This window comes from Salmo salar, chromosome ssa13 (genome assembly GCF_905237065.1).
Source record: "Salmo salar chromosome ssa13, Ssal_v3.1, whole genome shotgun sequence".
Classification (NCBI taxonomy): domain Eukaryota; kingdom Metazoa; phylum Chordata; class Actinopteri; order Salmoniformes; family Salmonidae; genus Salmo; species Salmo salar.
In genome coordinates, this window is record NC_059454.1 from 8,412,337 (window position 1) to 8,429,327 (window position 16,991).

The 16,991-nt window shown below is 45.5% G+C and overlaps 1 protein-coding gene across 3 annotated transcripts in view; it reads right to left on the reverse strand.

Annotated features, from left to right (window-relative positions):
- Nucleotides 1-3,697: 3,697 nt before the first annotated feature.
- The window catches only part of LOC106566383 (alpha-enolase), a 29,251-nt gene continuing 15,957 nt past the window's right edge, over nucleotides 3,698-16,991 (reverse strand). For all 3 annotated transcript variants that reach the window (XM_014134351.2, XM_014134352.2, XM_014134353.2), the window contains exons 6-12: nucleotides 13,867-14,000; nucleotides 13,282-13,504; nucleotides 9,942-10,139; nucleotides 8,589-8,790; nucleotides 8,045-8,153; nucleotides 5,755-5,813; nucleotides 3,698-4,270 (exon numbers count right to left, since the gene is read on the reverse strand). In XM_014134351.2, the coding sequence (XP_013989826.1) occupies nucleotides 4,207-4,270; nucleotides 5,755-5,813; nucleotides 8,045-8,153; nucleotides 8,589-8,790; nucleotides 9,942-10,139; nucleotides 13,282-13,504; nucleotides 13,867-14,000 (989 nt within the window). In that variant the 3' untranslated portion in view covers nucleotides 3,698-4,206. The remainder of the gene's footprint in view (nucleotides 4,271-5,754; nucleotides 5,814-8,044; nucleotides 8,154-8,588; nucleotides 8,791-9,941; nucleotides 10,140-13,281; nucleotides 13,505-13,866; nucleotides 14,001-16,991) is intronic.

Sequence of the window (16,991 nt, forward strand, 5' to 3'; positions counted from 1 at the left end):
CTGTAACGTAACAAAATGTGGAAAAAGTCAAAGTGTGTGAATATTTTCCAAATGCACTGTAAATCTTTTGTCTTGCCCATTCACCCTCTGAATGGCACACCTACACAATCCATGTTTCAAGGCTTAAAAATCCTTCTTGGCCTCCCGAGTGGTGCAGTGGTCTAAGGCGCTGCAGTGCTTGAGGCGTCACTACAGATCCGAGTTAGATCCCGGGCTGTGTCGTAGCCGGCCTCGACCGGGAGACCCATGAGGCGACGCACAATTGGCCCAGCGTCGTCTGGGTTAGGGGAGGGTTTGGCAGGCCGGGCGCATGCACGCTGACACATTGGTGCGGCTGGCTTCCTGGTCACAGCCGTATGGGAGTTGCAGCGATGGGACAAAGCTGTAACTACCAATTGGATATCATGAAATTAGGGAGAAAAAATTGTAAGAAACCTGTCTCCTCCCCTTCACTGATTGAAGTGGATTTAACAAGTGACATCAATAAGGGATCATAGCTTTCACCTGCACTCACCTGGTCATTCTATGTCATGGAAAGAGTATACTTGAGTATACTTAATGTTTTGTATACTCAGTGTAAATCATTGCTCAGTACAGAACACTAACTTGGTTGTTACTTAGGGAGTGTTTTATTAACCAATAAATCAAGACAATGTGAGCGACATTAATAATACACAAGATACAAAACATGTATGACTTCAGCAGAGGTGTGGACTCGAGTCACAAATATGATGACTTGCAACTCGACTTGGACTTATGACTCAACCTGACTTGATACCCTCCCGAAGCCCAAATATTAAAAATGAGGCTGTTAAAAAAAGTGTGCAGCGCATCAACTCTTCATTTAACGGATTACAGTTTGAATCAGACAGCAGCCAATCAAATTGTGCGTGGCAGTGCAGAGGAACATTCAGATGGAGCCCTTGGAAAGATGATACCCAAAATTATTATTTTCGGCTGTAAAGACGACGCTGTATCAACAAAAAACGGATTGCAACTTGCAAAACATGCGGGAAGAAAATTACAGACGGAGGCGCAACAACTTCCAACTTTGTTCGACATTTGAAGCTGCACAAAGAAAGGTAAGTCGTGGCTAATATAGCCGACAGCTATATATTTTATTACTTTACTGGTGTAAAATGTAGGCTAACGTAACGTTAAATCAATGAGCCTCCACACAGTCAGTCAGTGTGGGAACATGGTCATTGCACCCAAGATTGAGCTACATCTGGCTCGGCAGCTGGTAGCCTAAACCCTGCCTGATGTTACTGCTGTTCCTAAAACCATTGACATACGTTAGCCTACTGTAACCACACAGAGAGAGAGAGAGTGTGTGTGTGTGTGTGTGTGTGTGTGTGTGTGTGTGTGTGTTTAAGGTTGGGTGATTGTGTACAAGTCTACATCGCCCGATTGCACCCCATAGCGATCCTTGAAAGTCGATCACTATTGGGGGGGTGTGTCTTTCTCATGGCTACCCATGTATTTGGTAAGTTTATTTATTTATTTGGTAAGTTTATTTGGTAAGTAATAAATATATAGATATTTTTAAAAGCATTCATGATTTGCGTAAATGTAAAAATATACTATTACTCTTGTTAAATATGAAATGAAGAGCACATTATGACTTGTTTAGGACTCGAAACAAAGTTTAGGACTTGAGACTTGACTTGATACTTGTTGGTCTTGACTTGAGACTTGACGGTCTTGACTTGAGACTTGACCCGGACTTGCCTGTCTTGACTTGGGACTTGAGTGCTAAGACTTGAGACTTACTGGGTGACTTGTAAAAACAATGACTTGGTCCCACCTCTGGAATTCAGTGGTCACAGCTTTCATTAGGATTTTTTTTTTGGTGTCAGAATGCAGTTTAACAAACACGGTTTAACAAATCAATGAATTATAAAGCCCTTCAACAAAAGCCTGTACACGCTGCTGGTGTACCCACTATAATAACTTGGCCCTATTTAAAAGTGGTCGTTTGGATCGTGGATGCTGAATGGACGAGCAGCGTCACAGCTAACATTTATATCTAAAACGTCTAGGTCTCCATAAGAATATCATGTCGCTGTTGCTGTGCCAACCATCTCTTATATTTATCTCTATTTATCTTCCTGCTCACTTCCAGCCTAGAATTTAGTTTGGTACAGTGGGGGGTTTAATATAAGTCTCGCTGTCTGCCTTGTCTGACCTCGAAAAACAATGTTTCACTTTTTAATTTCGATCTCTGTATTTAGGCGTTTATGAAGTTACATAATGATGTGTTTATATACATCATTGGTTACATTAAAAAATGAACAAAGTAATCCGGATCAGTGATGTATCAAAACGTCATGTAACATTTTCGTGCCAAGTCATATTATTTAAGATTTAATATGACATATTTTTTTATAAAGGCGAAGGTGGAAAGACAATGTATTTATCCATTTACATGTACTGAATGGTATGCTGTAAATCAAAGAAAAATCTTAAACTAAGATAAACAGAGACCTCTAGCGGTCAGTCAGTGGTAGGAGCATAGCGGTACTTCGTGGCAGTAACCACCAGGGGGTGTAATGACTCAAAGAAAAAGAGATGGAAGCGCAGCTCTCAAACAAGGGAGGGGTTGGTCAGTATTTACAGATTTTCCACAACGGAGATTATTCTGATTTTCCCCAAATTTAGCCTTTTTATGAATCAAATCTGTATTGTAAAAACACAGTAATAAGACCAATTTTCTTACTGAAAGGCAGTTGATTGCGCTACCTCACTATGAGACGTAGACGTTGTAGCAGTTCCTGTGTTACAGGAGATTGGTGGCACCTTAATTGGGAAGGACGGACTCGTGCTAATGACTGGAGTGGAATCTGTGGAACGTTCTAAAATACATCAAACACGTGGTATCCAGGTGTTTGATGCCATTCCATTTGCTCCGTTCCAGACATTATTATGAGCCGTTTCACGGCTCCTAAAAGAGGAATAATAAACTGTTTGCCTCTTGCTTCATATGATCGATACAAGGATAATGAAATGTATACAGCTAATCAATGGTGGCAGCCAGGTCTATACACTTCTGCAGCGGAATGAACTTCCAGCCTCCGTGGGCAAGCAGCCATGTAGCGTAATGCTGCTGGCTGAGCATCCATCTTGGCATGGCTCAGTCAGACCTGGGTTCAACAACTATTTTAAATCATTTTAAATACTTTATCAGGGCTTGATTGAGTTGTCTGGTGAAATGGAACCAATTGAATAGTCTCAACTTCAAGCTAGCAGGGGCGGCAGGTAGCCTAGTGGTTAGAGCATTGGGCCAGTAACCAGCAGGTAGCCTAGTGGTTAGAGCATTGGGCCAGTAACCAGCAGGTAGCCTAGTGGTTAGAGCGTTGGACTAGTAACTGAAAGGTTGCTAGATCAAATCCCCGAGCTGACAAGGTAAAATATCTGTTGTTCTGCCCCTGAACAAGGCAGTTAACCCATTGTAAATAAGAATTTGTTCTTAACCGACTTGCCTAGTTAAATAAAAGAAAAACCCAGACCATCTTGTAATCTAGGCAGACTGTAGGAAGCACTCAAAGTATTTGAAAGATTTCAAATAATATTTAAACCTAGGTCTGTAACTCACAGGCCCTTCAAGGGGAGCCAGAATGATTTCAGTGTCACTGAATTTTGTGATAGAGGAACTTACAGATTATATAATAACAAGAAAGCACACAGAGAGGCAGAATGACATCTCTTGTCTGTTTCATAGGTTTATTTCTGGTAATTCTGCCAACGCTTACAGTAGCAACACTAGAACTTCTCTTCAGAGGTGACACATCGTCTGTCCTGCCCAATAACAGCACAGTGCTAAACGTACAGAAGCTCTCCACTAGAATAACACTACTCATAGGAGACAACCAAGAAATGACTACAACTCACAAGAAGCAAAACAAAGATCTCTCATCATCACACGATAAGGTTACACTGACGACAAAGGACAAACACTATTTAAGGAGTCATAGAGGTTAGGTTGGCGGCGGTGCATTACGGTCAGTGCAGTACAAGTTAGATTAGGGTTTCCTAACGTACTAACGGAACCCCAGACTTGGACATTGGGGTTTAATTTCAATGCCGCTCCATATTCCTTCCTCGGGACAGGGCAGTGCGTAGAGACCTAGTGTGGCTTTATGTGGTGGGGTTTACTGTACTTATGCAGGATGAAAACACGAAGGCCCAAGGAGAAGTTGAACCTCCTTAGATTGGGTGCCTGAAGTTCTGGCCAGCAAAGACAGCTTTGTCTCCAAGCTCCTCCTCAATCCTACGGAAGGTAGTCAGACATTCAATTTGGCTGGAGGTTTCAACAGTTGAAGTACCAAAATAGCCTACTATTATCCTGGGTAATGGTATATTAAGATGAGTGATATAGAGCGCGCCAGCTTGTAGCCCTAAAAACCAGAAATGAGTTAACTCTGGTTGGTTCAGCCATTCCTATGGGGAAAATGAACGGGGAAAGAATAGGGTTGTGGGATAGACGACGATAATAAGGTCTGAGGTAAACACAGGCTTAGGAGATCTGATACGTTTTGTTCTTTGTCATAATAAGGGTTAGTTAACATGACCTTTATAAGTTATGAAGCCTTCATGTTTTGTTCTATGAGATAATATCAGTTAGTTAACATGACCTCTATGAATGATGAAGCCTTCATGTTTTGTTCTATGAGATAATATCAGTTAGTTAACATGACCTCTATGAATGATGAAGCCTTCATGTTTTGTTCTATGAGATAATATCAGTTAGTTAACATGACCTCTATGAATGATGAAGCCTTCATGTTTTGTTCTATGAGATAATATCAGTTAGTTAACATGACCTCTATGAATGATGAAGCCTTCATGTTTTGTTCTATGAGATAATATCAGTTAGTTAACATGACCTCTATGAATGATGAAGCCTTCATGTTTTGTTCTATGAGATAATATCAGTTAGTTAACATGACCTCTATGAATGATGAAGCCTTCATGTTTTGTTCTATGAGATAATATCAGTTAGTTAACATGACCTCTATGAATGATGAAGCCTTCATGTTTTGTTCTATGAGATAATATCAGTTAGTTAACATGACCTCTATGAATGATGAAGCCTTCATGTTTTGTTCTATGAGATAATATCAGTTAGTTAACATGACCTCTATGAATGATGAAGCCTTCATGTTTTGTTCTATGAGATAATATCAGTTAGTTAACATGACCTCTATGAATGATGAAGCCTTCATGTTTTGTTCTATGAGATAATATCAGTTAGTTAACATGACCTCTATGAATATGAAGCCTTCATGTTTTGTTCTATGAGATAATATCAGTTAGTTAACATGACCTCTATGAATGATGAAGCCTTCATGTTTTGTTCTATGAGATAATATCAGTTAGTTAACATGACCTCTATGAATGATGAAGCCTTTATGTGAGCTTCAAAATTCACAAAAAGTGACGTTAGCTGATGTAGCTTAATCTCATAGAACAAAACATATACGATGTCCTAAACCTGTGTTTACCACAGACCTTATTATCGCTGTCTATCCAAAAACCCTGCCAAAAAAACGCCATTCATTTCCCAATAGGTTTTGTCCTACGAACCATTGGGGAGTTAGAGCCTAAAAAAATACGCCATTTTACTGCTCTCTCTTTGGGCCAAATGTACACCTTTAAAGTCAAAGGATGTATTTAATGAAAAACATATGACGTGATATTACTAGTGACAATATTTTTTTACAACTGAGTTAAGAGTTTAAAGACGGAGCTCACCTGAGCAGCTGGTTGTACTTAGCCAGACGCTCAGATCTGCATGGGGCACCGGTCTTGATCTGGAGAAGGACACACAGCATACCACAGCATATCAGTTATTTAAGTTGTCTGGAACACAGCATACCACAGCATATCAGTTATTTAAGTTGTCTGGAACACAGCATACCACAGCATATCAGTTATTTAAGTTGTCTGGAACACAGCATACCACAGCATATCAGTTATTTAAGTTGTCTGGAACACCAGGTATCAATACAGAATTATTTCCAGGAAAAGCTGATGCTGAAAAAACTATGGTGAGAATAAAGCACTGCTCTCATGACAGAACTTGCAGTGGGATCTCAACATGACAGAACTTGCAGTGGGATCACAACATGACAGAACTTGCAGTGGGATCTCAACATGACAGAACTTGCAGTGGGATCTCAACATGACAGAACTTGCAGTGGGATCTCAACATGACAGAACTTGCAGTGGGATCTCAACATGACAGAACTTGCAGTGGGATCTCAACATGACAGAACTTGCAGTGGGATCTCAACATGACGGAACTTGCAGTGGGATCTCAACATGACGGAACTTGCAGTGGGATCTCAACATGACGGAACTTGCAGTGGGATCTCAACATGACGGAACTTGCAGTGGGATCTCAACATGACGGAACTTGCAGTGGGATCTCAACATGACGGAACTTGCAGTGGGATCTCAACATGACAGAACTTGCAGTGGGATCTCAACATGACAGAACTTGCAGTGGGATCTCAACATGACGGAACTTGCAGTGGGATCTCAACATGACGGAACTTGCAGTGGGATCTCAACATGACGGAACTTGCAGTGGGATCTCAACATGACGGAACTTGCAGTGGGATCTCAACATGACGGAACTTGCAGTGGGATCACAACATGACGGAACTTGCAGTGGGATCTCAACATGACAGAACTTGCAGTGGGATCTCAACATGACAGAACTTGCAGTGGGATCTCAACATGACAGAACTTGCAGTGGGATCTCAACATGACAGAACTTGCAGTGGGATCTCAACATGACAGAACTTGCAGTGGGATCTCAACATGACAGAACTTGCAGTGGGATCTCAACATGACAGAACTTGCAGTGGGATCTCAACATGACAGAACTTGCAGTGGGATCTCAACATGACAGAACTTGCAGTGGGATCTCAACATGACAGAACTTGCAGTGGGATCACAACATGACAGAACTTGCGGTGGGATCTCAACATGACAGAACTTGCAGTGGGATCTCAACATGACAGAACCAAGTGGGATCTCAACATGACAGAACTTGCAGTGGGATCTCAACATGACAGAACTTGCAGTGGGATCTCAACATGACAGAACTTGCAGTGGGATCTCAACATGACAGAACTTGCAGTGGGATCACAACATGACAGAACTTGCAGTGGGATCTCAACATGACAGAACTTGCAGTGGGATCTCAACATGACAGAACTTGCAGTGGGATCTCAACATGACAGAACTTGCAGTGGGATCTCAACATGACAGAACTTGCAGTGGGATCTCAACATGACAGAACTTGCAGTGGGATCACAACATGACAGAACTTGCAGTGGGATCTCAACATGACAGAACTTGCAGTGGGATCTCAACATGACAGAACTTGCAGTGGGATCTCAACATGACAGAACTTGCAGTGGGATCTCAACATGACAGAACTTGCAGTGGGATCTCAACATGACAGAACTTGCAGTGGGATCACAACATGACAGAACTTGCAGTGGGATCTCAACATGACGGAACTTGCAGTGGGATCTCAACATGACGGAACTTGCGGTGGGATCTCAACATGACGGAACTTGCAGTGGGATCTCAACATGACGGAACTTGCAGTGGGATCTCAACATGACGGAACTTGCAGTGGGATCTCAACATGACGGAACTTGCAGTGGGATCACAACATGACGGAACTTGCAGTGGGATCTCAACATGACAGAACTTGCAGTGGGATCTCAACATGACAGAACTTGCAGTGGGATCTCAACATGACAGAACTTGCAGTGGGATCTCAACATGACAGAACTTGCAGTGGGATCTCAACATGACAGAACTTGCAGTGGGATCTCAACATGACAGAACTTGCAGTGGGATCTCAACATGACAGAACCAAGTGTCTGTCTGCTGAACTTTGAACCAACATCTCCTTCAGTGTTAGGTCACACCAGTATTAAAATCTGCTTCATTAAATAAATGTAATTTTGTTAAAAGTAATCCAGTTAAATCTGTAGTCTGATGAGAAGGTGTATCCTACCTGTCCAGTGCAGAGACCGACGACCAGGTCAGCGATGAAAGTGTCCTCGGTCTCTCCAGAGCGATGGCTGACCATCACCCCCCAGCCATTGGTCTGGGCCATTTTGCAGCTACACAGGAAACAGCAAACACATTCATTAGCTAGTACAGAAACTTACACATACATACCCGCAGGAGGCTGGTGGCACCTTAATTGGGGAGGACGGGCTCGTGGTAACAGCTGGAGCGGAATAGGTGTGTAACGGTAACAAATACATCAAACACATGGTTTCCATGTTTAATGACATTCTATGTGCTACGTTCTGGACATTATTGTGAGCTGTTCTCCCCTCAGCAACCTCCACTCATACACCCAATGTCCCCAGATGGGTTTGACACCCAGCTCCACACTAACATCCACTACAGTTTCCCCTTTCATCAGTCTCCCTACCTTCAGCACTGTCTGAAACAATGGCAACAAAATGGCTGCCAGTGGAGTGACACTCCACTCAGTGATGGAGCCAGGCTGAACCAAAATGGCCGTCTGTGTGTGGACAGTTACTCACGCCTGCAGGGACTCTGTGACGGAGCCGATCTGGTTGACCTTGAGCAGCAGACAGTTGCAGGCTTTGTCGGCCACACCCTTGGCGATGCGCTTGGGGTTGGTGACTGTCAGATCATCACCCACCACCTGGATGCTGGTCTCAGCCGTGAACTTGGACCATGCCGCCCAGTCATCCTGGTCAAAGGGATCCTCAATGGACACCACTGTAGAAGACAGAGGAGAAGTGTTGTAACGGCGTGGTTGTTAGAACATGTTGCTGAGGACACTACTGGGGAGAGAAGGGGGAAGAAAGAGCCGTGCAACTCTAAAGCCTAATCGACTGCAATTACAAATGTGAATGGGTAATAGGGTGCCCTATGGGTAACAGGGTGTCCTATGGGTAACAGGGTGCCCTATGGGTAACAGGGTGCCCTATGGGTAATAGGGTGCCCTATGGGTAATAGGGTGCCCTATGGGTAATAGGGTGCCCTATGGGTAACAGGGTGTCCTTTGGGTAACAGGGTGCCCTATGGGTAATAGGGTGCCCTATGTGTAACAGGGTGCCCTATGGGTAACAGGGTGTCCTATGGGTAACAGGGTGTCCTATGGGTAACAGGGTGTCCTATGGGTAACAGGGTGCCCTATGGGTAATAGTGTTCCCTATGGGTAATAGTGTTCCCTATGGGTAATAGTGTTCCCTATGGGTAATAGTGTGCCCTATGGGTAATAGTGTGCCCTATGGGTAATAGTGTGCCCTATGGGTAATAGTGTTCCCTATGGGTAATAGTGTTCCCTATGGGTAATAGTGTTCCCTATGGGTAATAGTGTTCCCTATGGGTAATAGTGTTCCCTATGGGTAACAGGGTGCCCTATGGGTAACAGGGTGCCCTATGGGTAACAGGGTGTCCTATGGGTAACAGGGTGTCCTATGGGTAACAGGGTGCCCTATGGGTAACAGGGTGCCCTATGGGTAACAGGGTGCCCTATGGGTAACAGGGTGCCCTATGGGTGATAGTGTGCCCTATGGATAATAGTGTGCCCTATGGGTAATAGTGTGCCCTATGGGTAATAGGGTGCCATTTAAGACTGTTAAACTGGAGTCTTAACAGTATAATGAGGATCAGTGTTATCTCAGTAACAGACCTGGGTAACTCAGCCGGAGTCTTAACAGTATAATGAGGATCAGTGTTCTCAGTAACAGACCTGGGTAATTCTTCATCTAGTGGTAGTAGCACTGCCGACCACAGGCAACCTATCCCCCTTGGTGATGGGGACCCTGGACAAAAGTAGTGCACTATATAGGGAATAGGGCTCTGGTCTAAAGTAGTGCACTATCTAGGGAATAGGGTGCCATTTGGGACACATCAACACCCACCTGGATAATCCTTGACGAAGCTCTTGTAGAGGTCTCCCAGCTGGTCTGGGGTGATGTAACGGCTGGAGTCGTCAGGTGACTTGAAGTCCAGGTCGTATTTCCCGTCCTTGTAGAACTCGGAGGCGGCCACGTCCATGCCGATAACGATCTTGTCGGTATAGCCGGCTTTGCCAATGGCTTCCTTCAGCAGCTCCAGAGCTGAGTAGAACATAGATGAATAAGAGATTCCCTCACGCTAAATTATGAGATTTGCTTGGCTTGATATATATTTTTCCCATATTTAAATAGTGTACAATACCATGAGCTACACTGAACTACACTGACCTGGCACTGAGCTACACTGACCTGGCACTGAGATGCACTGACCTGGCACTGACCTGGCACTGAGCTACACTGACCTGGCACTGGGCTACACTGACCTGGCACTGAGCTGCACTGACCTGGCACTGAGCTGCACTCACCTGGCACTGAGCTACACTGACCTGGCACTGAGCTACACTGACCTGGCACTGACCTGGCACTGAGCTACACTGACCTGGCACTGAGCTACACTGACCTGCTACCGACCTGGCACTGAGCTACACTGACCTGGCACTGAGCTACACTGACCTGGCACTGAGCTACACTGACCTGGCACTGAGCTACACTGACCTGGCACTGACCTACACTGACCTGGCACTGACCTGGCACTGAGCTACACTGAGCTGCACTGAGCTACACTGACCTGGCACTGAGCTACACTGACCTGGCACTGACCTGGCACTGAGCTACACTGAGCTACACTGACCTGGCACTGAGCTACACTGACCTGGCACTGACCTGGCACTGAGCTACACTGACCTGGCACTGAGCTACACTGACCTGGCACTGAGCTACACTGACCTGGCACTGACCTGGCACTGAGCTACATTGAGCTGCACTGAGCTACACTGACCTGGCACTGAGCTACACTGACCTGGCACTGAGCTGCACTGACCTGGCACTGAGCTACACTGACCTGGCACTGACCTGGAACAGAGCTACACTGACCTGGCACTGAGCTGCACTGACCTGGCACTGAGCTACACTGACCTGGCACTGACCTGGCACTGAGCTACACTGACCTGGCACTGACCTGCTACTGACCTGGCACTGAGCTACACTGACCTGGCACTGAGCTACACTGACCTGGCACTGACCTGGCACTGAGCTACACTGACATGGCACTGAGCTACACTGACCTGGCACTGACCTGGCACTGAGCTACACTGAGCTGCACTGAGCTACACTGAGCTGGCACTGAGCTACACTAACCTGGCACTGAGCTACACTGACCTGGCACTGAGCTACACTGACCTGGCACTGAGCTACACTGAGCTACACTGACCTGGCACTGAGCTACACTGACCTGGCACTGAGCTACACTGACCTGGCACTGACCTGGCACTGAGCTACACTGACCTGGCACTGAGCTACACTGACCTGGCACTGAGCTACACTGACCTGGCACTGACCTGGCACTGAGCTACACTGAGCTACACTGACCTGGCACTGAGCTACACTGACCTGGCACTGAGCTACACTGACCTGGCACTGACCTGGCACTGAGCTACACTGACCTGGCACTGACCTGGCACTGAGCTACATTGAGCTGCACTGAGCTACACTGACCTGGCACTGAGCTACACTGACCTGGCACTGAGCTACACTGACCTGGCACTGAGCTGCACTGACCTGGCACTGAGCTACACTGACCTGGCACTGACCTGGCACTGACCTGGAACAGAGCTACACTGACCTGGCACTGAGCTGCACTGACCTGGCACTGAGCTACACTGACCTGGCACTGACCTTGCACTGAGCTACACTGACCTGGCACTGACCTGCTACTGACCTGGCACTGAGCTGCACTGAGCTGCACTGAGCTACACTGACCTGGCACTGACCTGGCACTGACCTGGCACTGACCTGGCACTGAGCTGCACTGAGCTACACTGACCTGGCACTGACCTGCACTGACCGGGCACTGACCTGGCACTGAGCTGCACTGACCTGGCACTGAGCTACACTGAGCTGCACTGAGCTACACTGACCTGGCACTGAGCTTCACTGAGCTACACTGACCTGGCACTGAGCTGCACTGAGCTACACTGACCTGGCACTGACCTGGCACTGAGCTGCACTGAGCTGCACTGAGCTACACTGAGCTGCACTGACCTGGCACTGAGCTGCACTGAGCTGCACTGAGCTACACTGAGATGTACTGAGATACACTGACCTGGCACTAAGCTACATTGAGCCACAGTGGCTGGCCAGTCTATGCATTATTCAGTATTGGGCTGAGGTCTTAATTTGGAGACCATCTGTTGCCTCCGGAGCAGCATTCCTAGGCAATGAGCAGAGAGCTCCAGCAACATAGGGTACCTGTGGTGTAAACACGTGGGGAAGTGGAGATAGGGACTGGGGGCAAAGAGGTCTATACTAGTGAAGTACTAGAGGGTTCTGGGAATGTTAAAGTCAGTGGATGTTCCCTCTCAGCTAAGGCACAGAAGTGTAAGGAAATCATGTTAGCAGCACTACTCATTATCCAACTGAACTGAAGTGCAGCTGCAGTGGTGCCATATTGCTGGTCTTGTACTGGGAAAATAAAGTTTTTCCTACTGCAGCTTGTGACAACTGATGCTGTGAAAAGGGCTATACATCTGACTGATTATTGGATGGATTGATTGACTGACTGACTTACTCTCAAATCTGACTGATTGATTGACTGACTGACTGATTGTCAATCTAATTGATTGATTAATTTACTGACTGCCAATCTGACTGATTAACTGACTGACTGATTAACTGACTGACTGATTAACTGACTGATTGATTAACTGACTGACTGATTAACTGACTGATTGATTAACTAACTGACTGACTGGTTAACTGACTGGTTAACTGACTGACTGATTAACTGACTGACTGATTAACTGACTAACTGACTGACTGATTGATTAACTGACTGACTGATTGATTAACTGACTGACTGGTTAACTGACTGATTGATTAACTGACTGACTGATTAACTGACTGACTGGTTAACTGACTGATTGATTAACTGACTGACTGATTAACTGACTGATTGATTAACTGACTGACTGGTTAACTGACTGACTGGTTAACTGACTGATTGATTAACTGACTGACTGATTAACTGACTGATTGATTAACTGACTGACTGGTTAACTGACTGACTGATTAACTGACTTAACTGACTAACCCATTTCACCCTCTCCCCTCCCTCCCTCCCTCTCAACCCCTCCCTCCCTCAACCCCTCCCTCTCTCAACCCCTCCATCCCTCATTCTCTCTCTTACCTTCCTTGTTTTCCAAGATGTTGGGGGCGAAGCCTCCCTCGTCTCCCACGTTAGTGGCGTCCTGGCCGTATTTCTTCTTGATGACGTTCTTCAGGTTGTGGTAGACCTCGGCTCCGATCCTCATGGCCTCCTTGAAGGTGCTGGCTCCTACAGGGAGGATCATGAACTCCTGCATGGCCAGCTTGTTGCCTGCGTGGGAACCTCCATTGATCACGTTGAAGGCCTGGACAGAGACAACAGAGGTTTGAGCCTCAGTTTCAAATTACAGTTAAAGTTAAGTAAAGTCTTGTTGTAAATATAAGAGGTGATTCTGTATTACAGTTGAAGTTAAGTAAAATAATGTTGTAAATATATGAGGTGGTTCTGTAATTACAGTTGAAGTTAAGTAAAATAATGTTGTAAATATATGAGGTGGTTCTGTAATTACAGTTGAAGTTAAGTAAAATAATGTTGTAAATATATGAGGTGGTTCTGTAATTACAGTTGAAGTTAAGTAAAATAATGTTGTAAATATATGAGGTGGTTCTGTAATTAGGTCCAAGCCAAAGTCAGTCAAATAAATGTAAAATCTAAACACAGGCTTACAGGGACAGGTAGGATGACATCGGGGTTGCCAGCGAGGTCAGCGATGTGACGGTACAGGGGGACACCTTTCTCAGCAGCACCGGCCTTGCACACAGCCAGGGACACGCCCAGGATGGCATTGGCACCAAACTTAGCTGGGAGGAAGTGGGGGATGGGGGGACGAGGTAAATGCCCATATAGCTCTTTTCTGCCTCTTACTCCTCTCATCATTGGTTTTGAAAGGTGGTTCCTGGCAGTTCACCAACCCCATGACTAAACTTCACCCTTGTTACCAAACTTAGCTGAGGGGGGAACAGAAAGAGAGCCCGTAGTCCATTGTGAATGACTGTTATCATAATTAATTGCTGTCACCATAGATTTAGTTCTGGGTTCCAAGATTTAACAGCCAATACAGTGCTTTTCTGTGTACAGCTTCTATTCTCTATTCTGTATACAGCTTCTATTCTCTTTTCTGTATACAGCTTCTATTCTCTATTCTGTATACAGCTTCTATTGTCTTTTCTGTATACAGCTTCTATTGTCTTTTCTGTATACAGCTTCTATTCTCTTTTCTGTGTACAGCTTCTATTCTCTTGTCTGTATACAGCTTCTATTCTCTTGTCTGTGTACAGCTTCTATTCTCTTGTCTGTATACAGCTTCTATTCTCTTGTCTGTATACAGCTTCTATTCTCTTGTCTGTGTACAGCTTCTATTCTCTTTTCTGTATACAGCTTCTATTCTCTTTTCTGTATACAGCTTCTATTCTCTTTTCTGTAAATGGCTTCTATTCTCTATTCTGTAAATGGCTTCTATTCTCTTTTCTGTATACAGCTTCTATTCTCTTTTCTGTAAATGGCTTCTATTCTCTATTCTGTAAAAGGCTTCTATTCTCTTTTCTGTGTACAACTTCTATTCTCTTTTCTGTATACAGCTTCTATTCTCTATTCTGTAAATGGCTTCTATTCTCTATTCTGTAAATGGCTTCTATTCTCTTTTCTGTATACAGCTTCTATTCTCTTGTCTGTATACGGCTTCTATTCTCTATTCTGTATTCTATTCTCTTCAAGGGGACAACAAAAGCCTATTTGGGGACTTTGTATTGACGCCTAGTACACTGGTGTACTGTATATGTCTAGCCTTCCCTGTAGCTCAGTTGGTAGAGCATGGTGTTTGCAACGCCAGGGTTGTGGGTTCGATTCCCACGGGGGGCCAGCAAAAAAATAAATGTATGAAATTGTATGAAATGTATGCATTCACTACTGTAAGTCGCTCTGGATAAGAGCGTCTGCTAAATGACTAAAATGTAAATGTAACCAGAATCCTCATGTTAACTCAATGCTGTGAAGAAATAAGGCAGTGTACAGCCGGCAGATTTTGAATGGTTCCGGATGGCAGCTCACCATTTTTACATCTAAATTTAACCCTAACCCATCAGACCCTAACCCATCAGTCCCTAACCCATCAGACCCTAACCCATCAGTCCCTAACCCATCAGACCCTAACCCATCAGTCCCTAACCCATCAGACCCTAACCCATCAGAACCTAACCATCAGTCCCTAACCCTAACCCATCAGTCCCTAACCCATCAGTCCCTAACCCATCAGTCCCTAACCCATCAGACCCTAACCATAACCCATCAGTCCCTAACCCATCAGTCCCTAACCCATCAGTCCCTAACCCATCAGACCCTAACCCATCAGTCCCTAACCCATCAGACCCTAACCCATCAGTCCCTAACCCATCAGACCCTAACCCATCAGTCCCTAACCCATCAGACCCTAACCCATCAGTCCCTAACCCATCAGACCCTAACCCATCAGACCCTAACCCATCAGTCCCTAACCCATCAGACCCTAACCCATCAGAACCTAACCATCAGTCCCTAACCCTAACCCATCAGTCCCTAACCCATCAGTCCCTAACCTATCAGTCCCTAACCCATCAGTCCCTAACCCATCAGTCCCTAACCCTAACCCATCAGTCCCTAACCCATCAGTCCCTAACCCATCAGTCCCTAACCCATCAGACCCTAACCCATCAGTCCCTAACCCATCAGACCCTAACCCATCAGACCCTAACCCATCAGAACCTAACCATCAGTCCCTAACCCTAACCCATCAGTCCCTAAACCATCAGTCCCTAACCCATCAGTCCCTAACCCTAACCCATCAGTCCCTAACCCATCAGTCCCTAACCCATCAGTCCCTAACCCTAACCCATCAGTCCCTAACCCATCAGTCCCTAACCTATCAGTCCCAAACCCTAACCTATCAGTCCCTAACCCTAACCCATCAGAACCTAACCATAACCCATCAGTCCCTAACCCATCAGAACCTAACCATAACCATCAGTCCCTAACCCTAACCTATCAGTCCCTAAACCATCAGTCCCTAACCCATCAGTCCCTAACCCTAACCCATCAGTCCCTAACCCATCAGTCCCTAACCTATCAGTCCCAAACCCTAACCTATCAGTCCCAAACCCTAACCTATCAGTCCCTAACCCTAACCCATCAGTCCCTAACCCTAACCCATCAGTCCCTAACCATAACCTATCAGTCCCTAACCTATCAGTCCCTAACCCTAACCTATCAGTCCCTAACCCTACCCTATCAGTCCCTAACCCTAACCTATCAGTCCCTAACCCTAACCTATCAGTCCCAAACCCTAACCTATCAGTCCCTAACCCTAACCCATCAGTCCCTAACCCTAACCTATCAGTCCCTAACCCTAACCCATCAGTCCCTAACCCTAACCCATCAGTCCCTAACCCATCAGTCCCTAACCCATCAGTCCCTAACCCATCAGTCCCTAACCCTAACCTATCAGTCCCTAACCCTAACCTATCAGTCCCAAACCCTAACCTATCAGTCCCTAACCCTAACCCATCAGTCCCTAACCCTAACCTATCAGTCCCTAACCCTAACCCATCATTCCCTAACCCTAACCCATCAGTCCCTAACCCATCAGTCCCTAACCCTAACCCATCAGTCCCTAACCCATCAGTCCCTAACCTATCAGTCCCTAACCTATCAGTCCCTAACCCTAACCCATCAGTCCCTAACCTAACCTATCAGTCCCTAACCCTAACCTATCAGTCCCTAACCCATCAGTCCCTAACCCTAACCTATCAGTCCCTAACCCT